Source organism: Pipra filicauda, unplaced genomic scaffold, assembly GCF_003945595.2.
Source record: "Pipra filicauda isolate LSUMZ 115617 unplaced genomic scaffold, ASM394559v2 scaffold591_size256279_pilon, whole genome shotgun sequence".
In the NCBI taxonomy this organism is placed as follows: Eukaryota; Metazoa; Chordata; class Aves; order Passeriformes; family Pipridae; genus Pipra; species Pipra filicauda.
In genome coordinates, this window is record NW_024104744.1 from 86,269 (window position 1) to 103,568 (window position 17,300).

General features: G+C 63.6%; 1 protein-coding gene across 2 annotated transcripts; it reads left to right on the forward strand.

Annotated features, from left to right (window-relative positions):
* The first annotated feature begins 250 nt into the window (after positions 1 to 250).
* Positions 251 to 16,400, forward strand: PGAP2 (post-GPI attachment to proteins 2). 2 transcript variants are annotated; one of them, XM_027719393.2, is made up of 6 exons: positions 251 to 334; positions 2,047 to 2,221; positions 3,311 to 3,563; positions 6,123 to 6,229; positions 14,320 to 14,428; positions 15,026 to 16,400. In XM_027719393.2, the coding sequence occupies exons 2-6, from the start codon at positions 2,057 to 2,059 to the stop codon at positions 15,154 to 15,156; spliced, it is 765 nt and encodes a 254-aa protein (XP_027575194.1). In that variant the 5' UTR covers positions 251 to 334; positions 2,047 to 2,056; the 3' UTR covers positions 15,157 to 16,400. The 2 variants fall into 2 exon arrangements, with proteins under 2 accessions (XP_027575194.1, XP_027575196.1); XM_027719395.2 differs by having other exon boundaries at positions 6,123 to 6,217.
* Positions 16,401 to 17,300: the final 900 nt, after the last annotated feature.

Sequence of the window (17,300 nt, forward strand, 5' to 3'; positions counted from 1 at the left end):
GATTGGGCAGACGGGCCGGGCGGGGGTGTGGCCCAGGCCCGCGGAAGGGTCCAGAAGGGCCCGTGTGGCGGCGCCGCCCCGACATCCGGGGCGTTGGGACGGGGCGGGGCTTGCGCCGCGAGCGCCAATCGCGTGCCGTGACGTAAGGGGCGGGGCCGAGAGGCCTTAAAGGGGCCGTGGCCGTGATTGATGGGGGGGGGCTGGGGGGGGCGGGAAGGGGAGGAGGGAGAGGAGGAAGAACGGGAGGAGGGCAAAGGAAGGAGCAGGAACAGCAGCAGGAGGCGTGGTGGGGCTGCCGGGCCGGGGCATGGAGCAGCGCGGCGGGGGCTGAGCGGTGAGGAGGGGGCGGCTCTCAGGGGGTCTGTCAGTGTGGGACAGTGGGGGCGTGGGGAGGGGGTTGACCTGGGGGGGCGTCTCGGGTGGAGTCACGTAGTGCGAGGCCCTGGGGTGTTTGGGGTCTCTGAGAAATGTGGGGTGCCCGGGGAGGTCTCGGGGGTGTATGAGGTACCCGAGGTGGTTTCTGGGGTTTAAGGCGTGTATGGGGTGCCCAGGGGGGTTTTGGGGGGTCTCGGGGGTGTATGAGGTACCCGGGGTGGTTTCTGGGGTTTAAGGCGTGTATGGGGTGCAGTCCCTCTCCTGCAGAGCCGGTCGGGGCCGTCCAGCGTGAGACACAAAATATTTCTCTTTCGTTTTCCCCCCTTTGGGAAAGACCCTCGCGGGGGCCTGGGGTGGATGTCCCCCTGGCACAGTGAGCTGTGTCCCCACGGCCGGGGGCAGTGCAGGGCTTGGGGGGCTCCATCCCCGGGCCGTGGGTCAGGGTTGGGGGTCGCTGCTGGGATGGTCCTGGGGAGGGCACCCTGGGCTGGCCGGGGGTCCCCCTCCACCTGCAGCCCTTTGGGGCTTCCCTTTGCCTCCATCCTGCGAATAACCCCCCTCCCCTGCCCCCGGGTGGGGCTGAGCTCGGCTTCCCGTGGCCCCTCGGTGCTGGGGGCTCCCTTCCGGGGTCTCTGTGCCGTGGGAGGGGGTTTGTGCTGCCCCGGGATTGTGTAAATCCGATTTGTCCCGGGCGGGGAGGGGGGATCGGCCCCGGCTGATCCCTGGGGCACAGTGGGGACCCCGGGGACGGGGGGGCTGCCGGGCTCAGGAGGTGCCTGTCCTGCTGTGCCCGACCCCATGAGCAATGGCCTTGTTTTGGAGGGGCTCGTGATGCCCTGATCCTGCAGCTGCAGGGCTGTACAAACATGGAATTTCCTGAGCTGGGAGGGATCCTCGAGGATCCTCCAGTCCAACCTTCACCCCTGCCCGGGACACCCCAACACTCCCCCCTGTCCCTGAGAGTGTTGTCCAAACCCTCCTGGAGCTCTGGCAGCCTTGGGGCCGTGCCCACTGCCCTGGGGAGCCTGGGCAGTGCCCACCACCCTCTGGGGGAAGAACTTTTCCCTGAGATCCATCCCAACCCTCCCTGGCGCTGGATATGGACAGTGCTGTCCATGCAGGTGCCGGGAGCAGGGAAGTGCAGCAGGGTAAGGGTGGGCTGTGGCTGTTTGGGATGTGCTGGAGGAGCTGCAGCTCCCGGCAGTGGCCTCACAATGTCAGCTGTGCCCCGTGCTCCGAGCCAGGGAACGGTCTGGATGGATCCCGTGGGAAAGGGCTCACGTGTCCTTCAGCCAGATCAGTCTGGAGGGCTGCAGGGACATCCCACTGCCTGCAGGTCCCTCTGCCCCTGCTCCGTGTTAGCTGTGAGTCTTGGGGTTCCTGTGTCCCCACAATGGGATTTTCTTTGGCTGCCCATCTGTGCTGCCCGTCCTGGGGCTGTGTGGGGTCAGCCAGGGTGTGAGGGGCTGATCTGTGTGTCCATCCCTGCCCTGGGATATGTGAGGGGCTGATCCCTGTGTCCATCCATGCCCCTGTGGGACTGGACAGAATCCCAGAGTCACTGAAATTGGAAAAGCCCTCCCAGGCCGTGGAGGCCAATCCCCACGTTGTCACCCAGAGCAGGAGGACAGAGAATCCCCATCAAGCGTTTGTTTGTTTGTTTGTTCTCAGGTTCCCCAAGATGCTGCAGATCCCGCTGCCCCTGGACCGGGATGGGATCCTGTTCCGGCTGCGTTTCACCACGCTGGCCCTGGGCACTGTGTTCTGCCCCCTCTTTGGGTTCCTCTTCTGTGTGATCTGGTCCCTGCTCTTCCATTTCCGTGAGACGACTGCGACCCACTGTGGGGTGAGAGATTCCCATCAGAAAAACCCGGATTCCCCTGGGGCTGGGGCACCCAGAGGGGAGACAGAGCTCCTGTGTCCTCCTGGGCTTCCCTCTCCTCCTGGGCTCCTCCCTCTCCTTCCCTCCTCCTGGGCTGCTCTTCCCATCTCTGTCCTGGGCTCCCCCATCTCTCCCTCCCCTCCTGGGCTCCTTTCCTCCTCCTGGGTTTTCCCACCAGCAATGTTGCAGAACCCAGAACAAGCCACTTTATTCCACTGTCCTTATGATCCCTCGGGACTGGGTTTGCCTTTGTAGTGGGACCAAGGGAAGTACAGGCTGGTCAGGCTGGTGTCTGTGCTGGGCTCGTTGGGGTGATTGTGGTGATGAAAACGGTGGGGAAGCTGCAGGGAAGTCCATTGTCCTGTGGAAGGGCTGGTCCAGAACTGCTGCCCCCCAGATGTACTGGAGTTCAGAGGAGTCACAGGCTCATGCCTGGGGAGGGATGGCCTGGAGTTCCAAATGGGATGAGGTTGGGTTCCTCCCCAGAGCTTTCAAGCTGCTGGATGAGCAGCTGGATCTGAGCTGGGAACCGAGGGCAGGAGTCACCTCACTCCAGCAGGAGAACTTTAGCAGGGCCTGTTGCAATAGGACAACGGGGAGTGGCTTCCCATGGAGACAGGGCAGGGTTAGATGACATATGGAGAAGGAATTCTTCCCTGTGAGGGTGGGCAGGCCCTGGCCCAGGTTGCCCAGAGAAGCTGTGGCTGCCCCTGGATCCCTGGAAGTGTCCCAGGCCAGGTTGGACAGGGCTTGGAGCAACCTGGGCTGGTGGAAGGTGTCCCTGCCCTTGGCAGGGGTGGCACTGGATGGGCTTTAAGGTCCTTCCAACCCAAACCTTCTGGGATTCTGTGAAAGATCAAAGGTGTAAAGCCGAGGCCCCCTGAGAGGCCCCCCCGGCACCCAGGACTGTCCCAGCAGGACTGGGGCCCTCCTGGCCCTGCGGGGTGACATTCCCTGGCTTCGGAAACAGGAATAAACCTATTTAGGACTGAAAAAAGGCGGTTTTAGCCCCTGGGAGAGCTCGTGCCCCCCCGAGCCGCTGTCTCCGCGCAGGTGCCCAACTACCTGCCGTCCATCAGCGCGGCCATCGGGGGCGAGACCCCCCAGCGCTACGTGTGGCGCCTGTGCATCGGCCTGCACTCGGCCCCCCGCTTCCTCGTGGCCGTGGCCTACTGGAACCACTACCAGAGCTGCCACTGCTCCCACCCCCGCTACCTGCGCCTGTGCCACTGCACCCTGCTGCTCAACCTGCTGGAGAACGTCGCCCTGCTCATCCTCACCTACGTGTCCTCCTCCGAGAACTATGGTACGTGTGCCATCTGCCCGGGGGGCTGCTCTGCCTCGGGGGGGGGGCAAAAACCAGCCAGGAACCCCCAGGAATGCTGTCAGTGTTTGTAGGGGAAAGTGGTGTTCGGAAGGGGCGAGTGGCCGTGTGCTTCCTGGAGCTCGTGGCTGCTGAGAGTTGGAACTCAGCTCTGAATCAGACCTGGCCACTTCAGTGCCACCCCCGTGCCAAGGCCCTGCTGCAGGGGCTGAGGGCAGGTGAGCAGAGCTGGGTTAGAGCTCATCCTGCTTCCCCTCCGTCCCCACTGCTGGGACGGGCTTGGGATCGGAGCTGGCTCTGCTCCAGCTGCCTTGGAATACCCTCCCCCAGACCTTCTGGGTAAAATTTCATAGAATCACAGAATCCTAGACAGCTCTGGCTTGGGAGGACCTTAAGGCCCATCTCATTCCATGGGCAGGGACACCTTCCACCAGCCCAGGGTGCTCCAAGCCCCGTCCAACCTGGCCTTGGACACTTCCAGGGATCCAGGGGCAGCCACAGCTTCTCTGGGCAACCTGGGCCAGGGCCTCCCCACCCTCACAGGGAATTTTTTCCCAATATCCCATCTAACCCTGCCCTCTGGCAGTTTGAAGCCATTCCCCCTTGCCCTGTCCCTCCAGACCCTTGTCCAGTCCCTCTCCAGCTCTGCTGGAGCCCCTTTAGGCCCTGGAAGGGGCTCTCAGCTCTCCCTGGAGTCTTCTCTTCTCCAGGCTGAGCACCCCCAGCTCTCCCAGTCTGTCCCAGAGCAGAGGGGCTCCAGCCCTCTAAAATTTCCTGAAAACAGAATCAGAGTTTTTCAGGTTAAATCAATGTGCCAAACCTGGTCATGATGGGTGGGAAATGCTCTTCTCACACATGGTCTCATAGGAAGGGACAGTATCCAGCTGCTGTTTCATCCCAAAGGGACAATATCCAGCTGCTGTTTCATCCCAAGGTCTGGGGGAGGCACCAGGGATTGACTGGAGAGCACTGAAATGCAGGAGCCAGCAAGGTGGTGCTGTTGCAGTGGGAACAAATCCTGTGCTGGGATGTGTCAGCAGGAAAGCCCTGTGGGCTGTCCCTGCACAGCTGGATGGTGAGGATGGATATTGTGTCCAGCTGTAGGAGGGGCTGGAGAAGAGCTTTGGACAAGGGCCTGGAGGGACAGGGCAAGGGGGAATGGCTTCCCACTGCCAGAGGGAAGGGCTAGGTGGGATACTGGGAAGGAATTCTTCCCTGGGAGGGTGGGGAGGCCCTGGCCCAGGTTGCCCAGAGAAGCTGTGGCTGCCCCTGGATCCCTGGAAGTGTCCAAGGCCAGGCTGGACGGGGCTTGGAGCACCCTGGGCTGGTGGGAGGTGTCCCTGCCCATGGCAGGGGTGGCACTGGATGATCTCTATGGTCCCTCCCAGCCCAAACCAGTCTGGGATTCAGGGCTATGGTGTTGTGAAGAGTCCCAGGACCTTCCCCAGCCCTTGGGGAACTCCCTGTGCCCCACAGTGAGTTATCCCATTCCCACCCTTCCTGCAGTGTCCCCCCATGGCAGGGTCTGCAGCCTGACCTGCTGCTGGGGCTTCTCTCACTTGTCTGGGGTGGGCACCTGCTCTTAGAAAACCTCCTTTGGGGTTTGGATAACCCCTCATGCCTGGGACAGCCACGTCTGCACCTCGTGCATAGCTCTGGGAGGGGGGAGGCCAAGGTGTCCCTGGACAGAGCCACTCTGGGAGCTCAGCCTGACCCAGTTTCTCAGATCCTCAGCTCAGACTAATCCCAGGTTTGTGGGGAAAGTTCCAGCCCTGAGCTGCCTGCTGGGATGAAAAGGGGCTCAGGTTAATCCTCCCTGTGGGACATGGCTCAGATCTCACCTCACACCTTGTGTGCTTCCCTTCCCTTGGGATCAGGAGGGGAAACAGGGACAGTCATTCCTGGTATTCTGCTGGTCAGGAACTCAGCCCGAGGTTCCTGGAGAAGGGGCTGGGAACCTCTTTGACACAGCAGCACTTTTGTGCAATTCTCTCACCTGAGGGGCAGGGGCTGAAGGTGGTTTGGGGCCTCGGGAGCTGCTCCAGCTGCATTTCCAGCCTGATCCTGTACCTGGGATGCACGAGGCATCCCCAGTGCTGGGGATGAGGCTGCTGGTGGGTGGGTAATGCAGGAGGCCAGAGGATGGACTTTCCTGGATTTTGGACTGGCCCAGTCTGTACCCCCTGCCCTCTGTGCTGTGGTTTCCTCATCCCTAAAACCAGTGGTGATGCCGAGCTGCTCCCGAGGGTCCCTGAGGTTACAGCCATGTGAGCACACAGACACCCTCCTGGCCCTTTGGGATAAGTGTTCCAGCAGCCTGTGTCCCCTTCCAGGGGGCCACAAGGCACCACAGGCAGGTTATGGGGCTGGGCTGTGCCTGTCCCCTGCAAAGACCCCACTGGGGGCTCAGCAGCACCTGGGCACTGGGGCTGCCAGCACCTCCTGCCCAGAGCAGTCCTTCACCCTCCCAAATCCTGCCCCGTGTCCCCCTTGTGCTCTTGGCTCGGGCTGAGCAGGAAAACTGTTGTCTTGTCAATCCAGCAATCCATGAAAATGCCTTCATTGTGTTCATCTCGTCGGCCCTGGGCCACATGCTGCTCACCTGCATCCTCTGGAGAATGACTAAGAAACACACAGTAAGTCCCGAGGTACAGACACTTTCCTTTCTTTTCTCTCTGCTGGGAGCTGGGACTGGGGTCTGGTGCTGTGCTGGGAAGGGGCTCTGGTGCAGATCTGGGAGCTGGGAGGGAGCTCTGGGCTGGCTGTGGGGGGCTTTGGCTGCCCTTGCTTGTGAAATGACCCTCAGCAGGTGCTAAAGGAGCCAACAGCAGCAGGTAAAACTGGGAAACAGTCTCCAAAATCCGTGGTTTACCACAGCAAGGTGGGGAGGAATCTTTTCATTTCCTATTTTGTGGTTTTATCATAGAATCACAGAATCCCAGAGTGGTTGAGGTTGGAAGGGACCTTAAAGCCCATCCAGTCCCACCCCTGCCATGGCCAGGGACGCCTTCCACCAGCCCAGGTTACTCCAAGCCCCGTCCAACCTGGCCTTGGACACTTCCAGGGATCCAGGGGCAGCCCCAGCTTCTCTGGGCAACCTGGGCCAGGGCCTCCCCACCCTCACAGGGAAGAATTTCTTCCCAGTGTCTAAGTTTTCCTTTAAAGCTGATATAGAAAACCATGATTAGCATCCTAGTGGGTCAGGGTTGCTGATCCCTTCTCCATGCCTGTTTCCAAGCTGACATTGCCTCCCCTGTGCTGGGAATTTCTGGTCCTGCAAGCTGGGAGCAGCAGGCAGCAGGATTTGTTTTCCCTTTCCTCCTGGAATGGCTGTGTGGAGCAGGCTGGCTCTGGCTCTTGTCCTCGGAGAGGGGACTGGGGAGTGCAGGATGGGCTGGGTGGGCAGTGGGTCTGGTGCAGGATCCAGCCAGGGGCTCCTGGATCCAGGGCCTGGATGCAGCTTCTGTGCTGTGCTGGTGTGTGACACGTGTGCTGAGCCGTGGGCACTGGCACAGCCATGGGCAGGACTTCCAGGTTGGTCCTGGACTGTGAGCAGGGCAGGACATCCAGGTTTGTCCTGGACTGTGAGCAGGGCAGGACATCCAGGTTTGTCCTGGACTGTGAGCAGGGCAGGACATCCAGGTTTGTCCTAGACCCTGGACAGCACTTCCAGGTTTGAAGCTGTGTGGGAGCTGCTTCTGTGCCCACGTGGCTCCTGCACCCTTGGCTTCCCCTGCAGCTCTGGGCTCCCTGGATCCCCCTGTCCTTTCCCCTCAGGATGTGTCTCTCCAGCAGATCCCAGTGCAGTCCTGGTGGTCCCCAGTGCTAACTGGGGAGGGTCCCCAGGGCTGTGTTGCCCTGGGAATGTGATCCTTTGCAGAGCAGAGCCCTTGGGAGCTGTGTGCCCAGACCCCGGGGCTGGAGCAAGCCTCTCCAAAGGGAGTGTGTGTGGGATGCAGGGGGTGCTGTGCTCGGGGTCTGCTCAGCCCCCCGTCCCAGCAGGATGAGCCCTGGGAGGGCTCTGCTCCAGCAGAGCTCCCGCTCCATCCCTGTTCATCCTCCCTTCCCATTCACCGAGCCTGTCCCTGGGCTGCCTCGCTCCACAGACCTGGAAAAGAAGCTTCCAGCAGTTGTTTGAGTAAGGTTCCCTAGGAAAGGGAGTGTTGGAGGTGCTGGGGTTCCCCTTGCTCACTGGGAAGTGATGTGGGAATATCAGGAGCTCACAGTCATTCCTTGGCAGCTTTCCCATGGCTTCCTTTATTTATGTCACTCTTTTTGGCCTGTCTTTGTTTTTTTGGAGAGACCTCCAATGCCCTGGATCTCCTCCCCAGCACTGCCCTGCCCCTGCCTGGGCTGGATCATCTCCCCTGCCCTGGGCACGGGTGGGATACCCTGAATGCTGGGGTCAGCTTTGGGCTGGCTGCAAGGGAGACACGGAGGGGCTGGAGCATGTCCAGGGAAGGGAACGGAGCTGGGGAAGGGACTGGAGCAGCAGGAGGGTGGAGCAGTGTCCCTGTGCCAGCCCCAGGGTGGGGCAGTGTCCCTGTGCCAGCCCCAGGGTGGGGCAGTGTCCCTGTGCCAGCCCAGGATGGGGCAGTGTCCCTGTGCCAGCCCCAGGGTGGGGCAGTGTCCCTGTGCCAGCCCCAGGATGGGGCAGTGTCCCTGTGCCAGCCCCAGGGTGGGGCAGTGTCCCTGTGCCAGCCCCAGGGTGGGCAGTGTCCCTGTGCCAGCCCCAGGGTGGGCAGTGTCCCTGTGCCAGCCCAGGATGGGCAGTGTCCCTGTGCCAGCCCTGCGTGGGGCCACAGGATGGAGCTGTTGTCTGGGGCATGAGGGTGACGGGGGAGCTCCGAGGAGGAGGAAGGGGGAGGTGCTGTGGGGTGACACAGCTCCCACACTGGATGTGTCAGGGTGAAGCACGTCCAGCACTCCTCACCCTTGGTCAGGGGCACTTACTGTCACTCTGCAGATCTGCCCTGTCCCGTGACTGAGTTGGGCTCCTGCTGGGAATCCCTCCCATGAATCCTCCAGCCTGAGTGGGGTCTCCTGGAGCTTGTCCCACTCGCTGCCTGGGTTCCTCGGGCTCCAAGCCCACGGCTGGTGGCCCCCAGTGGGCTTGGCCCAGCTCCTGTGACCCCCGTGGCTGCCTTGACTCAGCAGGGAGGGACAGCAGGGCCCCAGGAGGTGCCACTGCCACATCCTCCTCCCTGATCTGAGTGTCACCGCCAGCTCGGGGAGCAGGGACAGGCTGGGCAGTGCCAGCTGAGCTCCCGGGGCTGAGGTTCATGGGGCTGCTTTAGGCCAGGGCACAGGTGATCCCTCCGTGTGGGTCACAGCACCCTGGAGACAGATTCTGCCGCCGTTTGTGTCCCTTGTGGGGACTTTTTGTTCACCTTTGCTGCCCCCAGCCCCGGAGGGACAGGAGGGGACAGGGAGGGGACAGCTCCGGTCCTGCAGTGTCCTGTCCTTCAGCAGAGGAAGCCACCAAGAGTCCCCACGGGGTTCCTCCAGGGCCAAACCTGGGACCGTGTCCAGGGCAAGCTCCATATGAAGAGCTGGAAGGCTGGGTCTGTGTGGAGGGGGGAGCAGGGGGTCCGTGTCCCTGCCAGCCCCGAGCCTGGCACTGCTTTTAACCCTGTCGGAGAGGGCGCAGCTCCCCAGGACTGTCGGGGTTTCAGTGTGTGAGGGACAGGAATTGGCCGTGAGGAACAGGAATTTGTCTTGCAAAAGCTGCTCGTCCGTCGGGGCTCGTGTTGCAACTGCAGTTGTGCCAGGGCAGGAAGGGGGGGAGGAACCGGCTCCTGATGGGGAAGTACCGGCGGCTTCCAGTTACAGGGGGCAAATGGGGAGGGAGAGAAAATGAAGCTCTGCAGGAGGGGAGAAGAGAGAAAGCAGGAGAGAGGACGAGGGGAAGGGGCAGAGCAGAGGAGGGAGCTCCTGGGGAGAAGAGGAATGGAGCCTGGGAGCCTCCAGCTGTGGCTGATCACAGCCCCCCGTCCTTGGGGTTGGCTGTGGTGTGGCAGTGCCCGCCCTGCCTGGCAGCCCTGCTGGTCCTGCCTGGCAGCTCTGCTGGTCCTGCCTGGCAGCTCTGCTGGTCCTGCCTGGCAGCCCTGCTGGTCCTGCCTGGCAGCTCTGCTGGTCCTGCCTGGCAGCTCTGCTGGTCCTGCCTGGCAGCCCTGCTGTTCCGGGCCAGCTGATCAGCCTTAAACCCTCCTTCCCCCGGCCCTGCCGCCTGAGCGGGACAGCAGAGCAGAGCAGTTTCACTTCTTGTTTGCAGACATGTTTCCTCCCCGGCCCAGGGCTGGTGGCACCAGTGCAGACGCTGTGGGGTGTGTGGTGGCCACGGGGCCGGCTGGCTCATACCCAGCAGAGGAGGCCACAGAGCTGCTCCCAGGGCTGGAGCCCCTCTGCTCTGGAGCCAGGCTGGGAGAGCTGGGGGGGCTCACCTGGAGAAGAGAAGGCTCCAGGGAGAGCTGAGAGCCCCTTCCAGGGCCTAAAGGGGCTCCAGGAGAGCTGGAGAGGGAGTGGGGACAAGGGGGATGGAGGGACAGGACACAGGGAATGGCTTCCCAGTGCCAGAGGGCAGGGATAGATGGGATATTGGGAAGGAATTCCTGGCTGGGAGGGTGGGGAGGCCCTGGCCCAGGTTGCCCAGAGAAGCTGTGGCTGCCCCTGGATCCCTGGAAGTGTCCAAGGCCAGGTTGGACGGGGCTTGGAGCACCCTGGGCTGGTGGAAGGTGTCCCTGGCCATGGCAGGGGTGGCACTGGATGGGCTTTAAGTCCCTCCCAACCCCACCCAGTGTGTGGCCAGTGCAGCTGGGCCCTGCTGTGCCCCCTCCCTGGCTCTGTCCCGCAGCATCCCGGGCTCCTCCTGTCCCCCACCCCGCAGGGCAGGCGGGCTGAGCCCAGCCCTGGGCTGCAGCTCTGGAACAGCCCTGCAGCTGTGCAGGGCAGGCTCTGGGCTCACACCCGTGTCCCCCCAGCCCTCAGTGCCGGGGCAGGAGCACGAGCAGGGCCCGCAGGCACCGCGGTGACCACGCGTGGTCTCACCCCGGCCCCGGGAGCGCTGACACGGCTCAGAGCAGCCCTCTATAAATATCTGAGCTCTGCCACTGCACGCTCTGGCCTCGGGCTTCCTGCAGGCACCCGGAGCCCTCTGGAGAGTGAGCTGCTGCCTGCTGAGTTAATGTCACTCTGTCACCCCCGTCCCCGTCAGGAACTGGGGGTGAACTCGGCAGGGTTCCTCTTCTTCCTCTGCAGAGGCCCTGGAGAATGGTGACCCCAGCAGCCACCCCTCAGCCCTTGGAGCTGGGTGTGCAGGCTGGGGCTCCCCCAGGATGGAAGAAGACCCCCCAGTGCCTCCCGTGGGATCGGGGCAGTGCCCCAGGCTGTCCCCCCACACTGAGTGGGTGCAGCTGCTCTCCCCTATCCCTCATCGTCCAGTCTCCTGCTCCTGTCTCTCCTTTGTATTCCCTGGGGAATGTGCCTCAGCTCCCAGCTGGGCACTAAATAGAATTTCCCTGTGGTTTTCTGGGCCAGACACAGGTCCAGCTACGAGAGCTGGGGGTGGTGAAAGCAGGGGGGCTGGCAGGGGACACGAGTGCCCCGGTCTGTCGTGCCAGGAGGAAATTGCGAAGCCGGGGTTGGCACTGCAGCTGTGCCAGCCCCAGACAGGGCACGGGGGGAGCCTGGTGCCAGCTCAGCTTGGAGCACCCTTCCTCGGGGGTTTCTTATCCCCCTTTCCCCCCAGGCAGCTGGAGTGTGGAGGTGTGGGGCTCCTACCAGGCCGCTTGGAGCTGCCAGCTCCTCTCCAGGGCACTGACCTGGGGGCTCCTGCCCCTGCTCCTGCTGCAGGACCCCGAGGTGTCCCCAGAGGAGGGACCACCCTGGGCTCACCTCAGCACCCCGACCCTGCACCCCCGGGTGCCCTCTGTGCTCCCCCTCTCCCAGTCTGGACCGAGGATTATCCCGTGGTTAATTAGGTGTTAATCGCTAATGCTCAGCCCAGTGCCCCGGGGGGTCACACCAGCAGGGTCCCCAGGGGCAGGAGAAGGAGCTGAGAAGTGGCACATGATGAGACAGATGCCCACGGTGGGCAGAGGTTTCTCAGCAGCCGCTGGCTTGAAATGTGGCACCTCGGGGAAGGTCCCTGCAGGAGCACGGGCAGGACACCGAGCACAGCGAGGGGACCACGGGGGGATGTGGGACCTGGAGTGTTACCACCTCCCAGCTGCAGGAGGAGGAGGTAGGAACAGGCTTTCCCACACTTTGGGAAGTGTGGTGGGAGCTCCAGGAGCTGCTGGATGGAGAGGAGCTGCCCACTGCTCGCTGGTGTGGGCTGGACCCGCTGCCCTGCTCGAGGCTCAGGCAGCACCAGGAGCTGTCCCTGCTTTCCACGGCCCCACTTTGTGGGGATCCCCCCTCTGTCCCCTCATGGGATATCCCCAGATGGTGGTCCAGAGGAGGATACCAAGATTAGAGGGATGGAGCCCCTCTGCTGCGAGAAAAGGCTGAGAGAACTGGGATTGTTCAGCCTGGAGAAGAGAGACTTTGGGATGCCCTAATTGTGGCCTTCCTCCAATACCTGAAGGGAGCCCACAAGAAAGGAGAGAGACTATTTAGAAGGGCCTGGAGGGACAGAACACAGGGGAACGGCCTTAAGCTGAAGGAGGGCAGAGTTAGATGGGATATTGGGAAGGAATTGCTGGCTGGGAGGGTGGGGAGGCCCTGGTCCAGGTTGCCCAGAGAAGCTGTGGCTGCCCCTGGATCCCTGGAAGTGTCCAAGGCCAGGTTGGACGGGGCTTGGAGCACCCTGGGCTGGTGGAAGGTGTCCCTGGCCGTGGCAGGGGTGGCACTGGATGGGCTTTAAAGTCCCTCCCAACCCAAAGCATTCCATGATCCCAGGAGGTTCAGCTGCCCCCAGGCTTTGGCTGCCTGCCCTGGAGCCCCGTGGGGGCTGTGGGGGGGCTGTGGGGGGGCTGTGGGGTGCAGCCCCAGGCAGGAGCTGTGCTGGGAGCTCTCAGCCGTTTGTGCTGCCGTGGGACCGGGGTGCAAACAGGGCTGTTTGTGAGCCATGTTTCCGGAGTGAAACCTGCCCTCAGCCCGGCTGCTCGGGGTGCATCACCCCCGACTGGCACTGCTGCCCATCCCACCCCACACCCTCACTGGTCACAGCGTGCCAGGAGCTGCTGGGACAGGACTCTCCTCCATCCCAGCAGGAAGGACCTGCCGGGCCCCTTGGGGGGGGGAGGTGGCCTCACCAGCGTGTCCCCACATGGGAGAGGGCCCGTCCTTCCTCTCTGGGTTTTCCTCCCGGGCTGAGCCCCCAGCACGCGTTCCGGGGGTGATGGAAACTGTGATGGGGCAATTTAAATTTTCCTTGCTCTCAGCACTCCCTCAAAATGGAATTTCTGTCTCACGTGAAGCGTCAGAGGGGGAAATTCCCTCCCACCCGTGACAGCCCTGGCTGTCTGTGGCATCCCCGGCCTGCCGTGTGGGGCTGAGACCCCCTTGCATTCCCCCTGTCCCAGGGCTCCCCTGCCTCTTCTGTGGGGTCCAGAGGTGGTTCCTGTGCTCTGGGGCTCCCTGCACACCCCAGGGCTGTGTGTTTCCTTAACTGTGACCCTCAGTGTCTTGGGAGAAAGAGGGGAAGGGGGGCTGGAGCCCGTGGCTCCCAGGGGCTTTGGGGGTGGTGGACAGTGGGTTGGGGGACAGTGTTGTGGGGGACAGGCCTGGCCCCCAGGCTGCCCCCCTTGCGGAGGGCTGAACTCTGCTGGCACAGAAACAGCAGGCTGGGGTGTGGAGTGCTGAGGTGTGGGGTGCTGGGGTGTGGGGTGCTGGGGTGTGGGGTGCTGGGGTGTGGGGTGCTGGGGTGTGGGGTGCTGGCAGCATCCCTATGCTCTGCCCCTGGCTGTCGGAGGCGGTGCTGGGGGGCAGGATGGGGCCCCTCCAGTGCCAGGGCAGGTCGGGCAGCACCTCTGCCGCCCCAGCTGCCTCCCCTTCATGTGGTTTCCTCCTCCCTGGTGCAGTTGTGGGTGAGGGGGTGCAGCCCCTGCTGAATTCCGCCTGCCTGGGGAGCCGGGGCCACCTGCAGCCGCAGGGGCTGCTGGCGGGTAGAGCCGTTGGCAGGTCCTGGGGAGCCCCTCGGGCACCCCAGCACTGCTGGGGGCTCCTGCCCACGGGCACCCCACATCTGCTGGGGCCCCCATGGCTCCTCTTGTTCCGTGATCCCCCCTGTGCCCCAGGGCACAGCCCCGCCAAAGCCACAGGGCAGCCCTGGGCATCACTAGGGGGGGCAGAGAGACCCCCCAGGACTGTGTGGGGCCAGGGCAGAGCTTCCCTGGGATGGGGGTGGGGATGGGGATGGGGATGGGGATGGGGATGGAGATGGAGATGGGGATGGGGATGGGGATGGAGATGGGGATGGGGATGGGGATGGAGATGGGGATGGAGATGGAGATGGGGATGGGGATGGAGATGGGGATGGGGATGGGGATGGAGATGGAGATGGGGATGGGGATGGGGATGGAGATGGGGATGGAGATGGAGATGGGGATGGGGATGGAGATGGGGATGGAGATGGGGATGGGGATGGAGATGGAGATGGGGATGGAGATGGGGATGGAGATGGGGATGGAGATGGGGATGGAGATGGGGGTGGCTGCTCTGGCATCTCCGTCGTGTGCAGGGCTGAGGGTCCTGGCAGGGACAGGGCACTGACCCAGCTCTGGGTCTCTTCCAGGAGCGCAAGTCGTACAAGTGGAAGCAGCTGCTCTTCTTCTTCACCTTCATCACGTTCGCGTTCGCCGTGTGTGTGTATTTCCACCACAACTGGTACTGCGGCCCCGGAGGTGCGGGCATGGGCAGGGGGGCTGTGCAGGGAGGGACTGGGGGATCACGGCATCACTGAGGCTGGAAAAGCCCTCCCAGCCCACGGATCCCCCCTGTGCCCCATCCCCACCTTGGCCCCCAGCCCAGAGCACCGAGTGCCACGGCCAGGCCTTCCTGGGACACCTCCAGGGCTGAGCACTCCAAACCTCCCTGGGCAGCCCCTGCCAAAGTTTAGTCACCCTTTCAGTAAAGAAGTTTGTCCTGATATCCAAAAATTCAGTCACAGAATCAATTAGGTTGGAAAAGACCTCTGAGATCATCAAGTTCAACCTGTGACTGATCACCACCATTTCAACTAGACCATGGCACTAGTCCTCCTAATTCCTCACACTTATTCCTGGTGTCCAATGCCCTCCTGACGTGATGCCTCACTTTCCAAATCCCAGCCGAGGGGGGCTCCTCTGGGAGGGCTGATGTCTGACTGCCCTTCTCCTCCCGTGGGGCTCGAGCCCCCCAGCCCGAGCCCTCCTGTCCCAGGGAGGTGCCCTCCAGACCCCCCAGCCCTGGGGGCAGATCCAGCCATGTGTTGCCCTCACCTGCTGTGTTCCCTCCTGCAGTGTACACCGTCTTCGCCTTCCTGGAGTACCTGGTCGTCCTCTCCAACATGGCCTTCCACATGACTGCCTTCTGGGACTTCGGCAACAAGGAGCTGGTGGTGAGCTCGCTGCTGGAGGACAAGCACTTCTAGCCAGCCCTGCTGCTGGGGGCTGCTCTTCCTGGGGGAGGCAGGGAGCCCCTTCCCTCTCCTGCCAGGGCAGGGGGTTTGCTGTGGAGCTGCTGCAAGGATCCTCCCGGGATCCTGGGCCCCCCAGGGATCCTCCCGGGCCCCCCGAGTGTCTGTGTGTGGTCCCTGGCTGTGCCTGCAGCCCTCGTACAGTGGAGCTGGGGGCTCTTCCCAGGGACCCCCTGCTCTGGCTCCGTGCCAGCTGTGGGAGGGCAGGACAGAGCAGGGACAGGGACCTGCTGCCTGTTTCTTTGGAGGATGCTCCGGGCAGAGCAGGATTCTGCCCCTGGCATCGGGGCGTGGGGGGCCAGCCCTGCCCTGCTTGGCCTGGGGGGTCTCGTGGTTCCTCCCCCAGGCTGGGGGTCCGGGGACAGGCCCTCAGAAAGGGCTGGTGGCCTTTGGGGCTGGCTCTGGGCACTGCTCTCCCATGAGACTGGGGCAGGATCCTGGCCCATCCTGCCTGAGTTCCCGGGAGGGGAGCGGGGAGGTGCCGGCCCATGCACGGACTGCAGGGAGTGGGGCAGGTGTGGGAGCATCCACACTCTCCTTCCTGCCTTTCCCAGAAACCCCCCCAGCAGCACAGACTGCTCCCAGGGGGGCTGTGCCCCAGTTCCAGCCCAGTTTGGGGAGGAAGGGCGGGGGGGCTGGTGCTGGAGGTCCCTGCCCCGATATCCACGTGGATTCCCCTGTGCTGTGGGGCTGGAGCTGGGAACTGCTGGGGTCCAGCAGTGTCCCCCGTGTGCGGGCTCTGGCTGCAAGGGCACCGTGGGCACGGCAGGGTGGGAGCTGGGGGCTGGCAGCATCCCCAGGCTCCTCCTGGCAGTGCTGCTGGAAGGGGCACCTGGAGCTGACGTGGTTTTGGAGAGCTCTGTGCTTGTCAGGGCTCATCCCACCCCACACCCGGCCGGGAAGGACCGGCGTGGGTCCCTCCCTGCCTTTCCCCACCAGGAGTCCCCTGGGATGTCCCGGTGCTCATCCCTGTGCTCCCAGGGCTGGGCTGAGCCTCCTCCAGCAGGAGCTGTGGGGCCCTGGCTGAGTGGGGCCAGGCTGGCTCCAGGTGCTGCCCTGTGTGCGTCACTGGTGTCCCCATCCATGGCCCCATCCGTGGCCCCATCCATGGCCCCCTCCGTGTCCCTGCATGCGTGTGACGCGCTGCCCCGTCAGCGCCGTGGCTTTGGGTGGAAATAAAGCACTGAGTATTTTTGTGAGCTCTTGGCAAACTCCACATCCACACCGCTCCCAGCGGCACGGCCAGCGCGTCCCAGGACCCCAGGCCAGGCTGGGAGCTGGAGTGGGATGCAGGACATGGACCCTGGGAACTGGGACTGGGATGTGGGATGTGTATCCCAGATGTTGAAGCTGGGGTGTGGGATATAAATCCCTGGGGTTGGGGCTGGGATGTGGGATGTGGATCCTGGGTGTTGAAGCCCCAGATCCCTGGGACTGGGATGTGGGATGTGGATCCCCGGTGTTGGAGCTGGAATGCGAATCCTGGATGCAGGATGTGATCCCTGGGGTGTGGATTCCGGCTCCTGGCTGGCTGGGGCTGGGATGTGGGACATGGCTCCGGGGTGCTGGATGACGTCAGGGAAGGCTCAGCCAGGCTGGGAGCCAGCCAGGATCCGGGCTGGAGGTGTGGGACTCCCGGGCTGAGCCCACCCCGCAGCTGGCGGCCGCTCCCCGCCCAGCCCCGAGGGCCGCTGGCTTGGCTGGGGATCCTGCAGATCCTATGGATGCTGCGGCTCCGGGGGCCGGCACAGCCCCGGGGACGGGACCTGGAGCCAGGAGGGCTGGAATGGCACCGCCGGGGTCCGGGGCTGGGCAGGGGCCGGGGAGCTGCCGGGGGCTCGGTTCTCCCTGCCCCGATCGGGGGGGCCGAGGTGGGGCCCTGCCCTCGCTGGGGCCGCGCCGGGAGCAGCTGGGAGGGGACCGGCCATGAGCTCATCCCGCTGTGCCGGGGCAGGGCCGTGTCCCGCTCGCGGCATCCTACGGTCCCCACCTCGTCCCAGCATCCGCTTCTGCCCTGGAACCCGCCGGGGTGGCACCGCGGAGAGCAGGACACGGCCATGGGGACACCCTACAGTGGGAGCAGGACACGGCCATGGGGA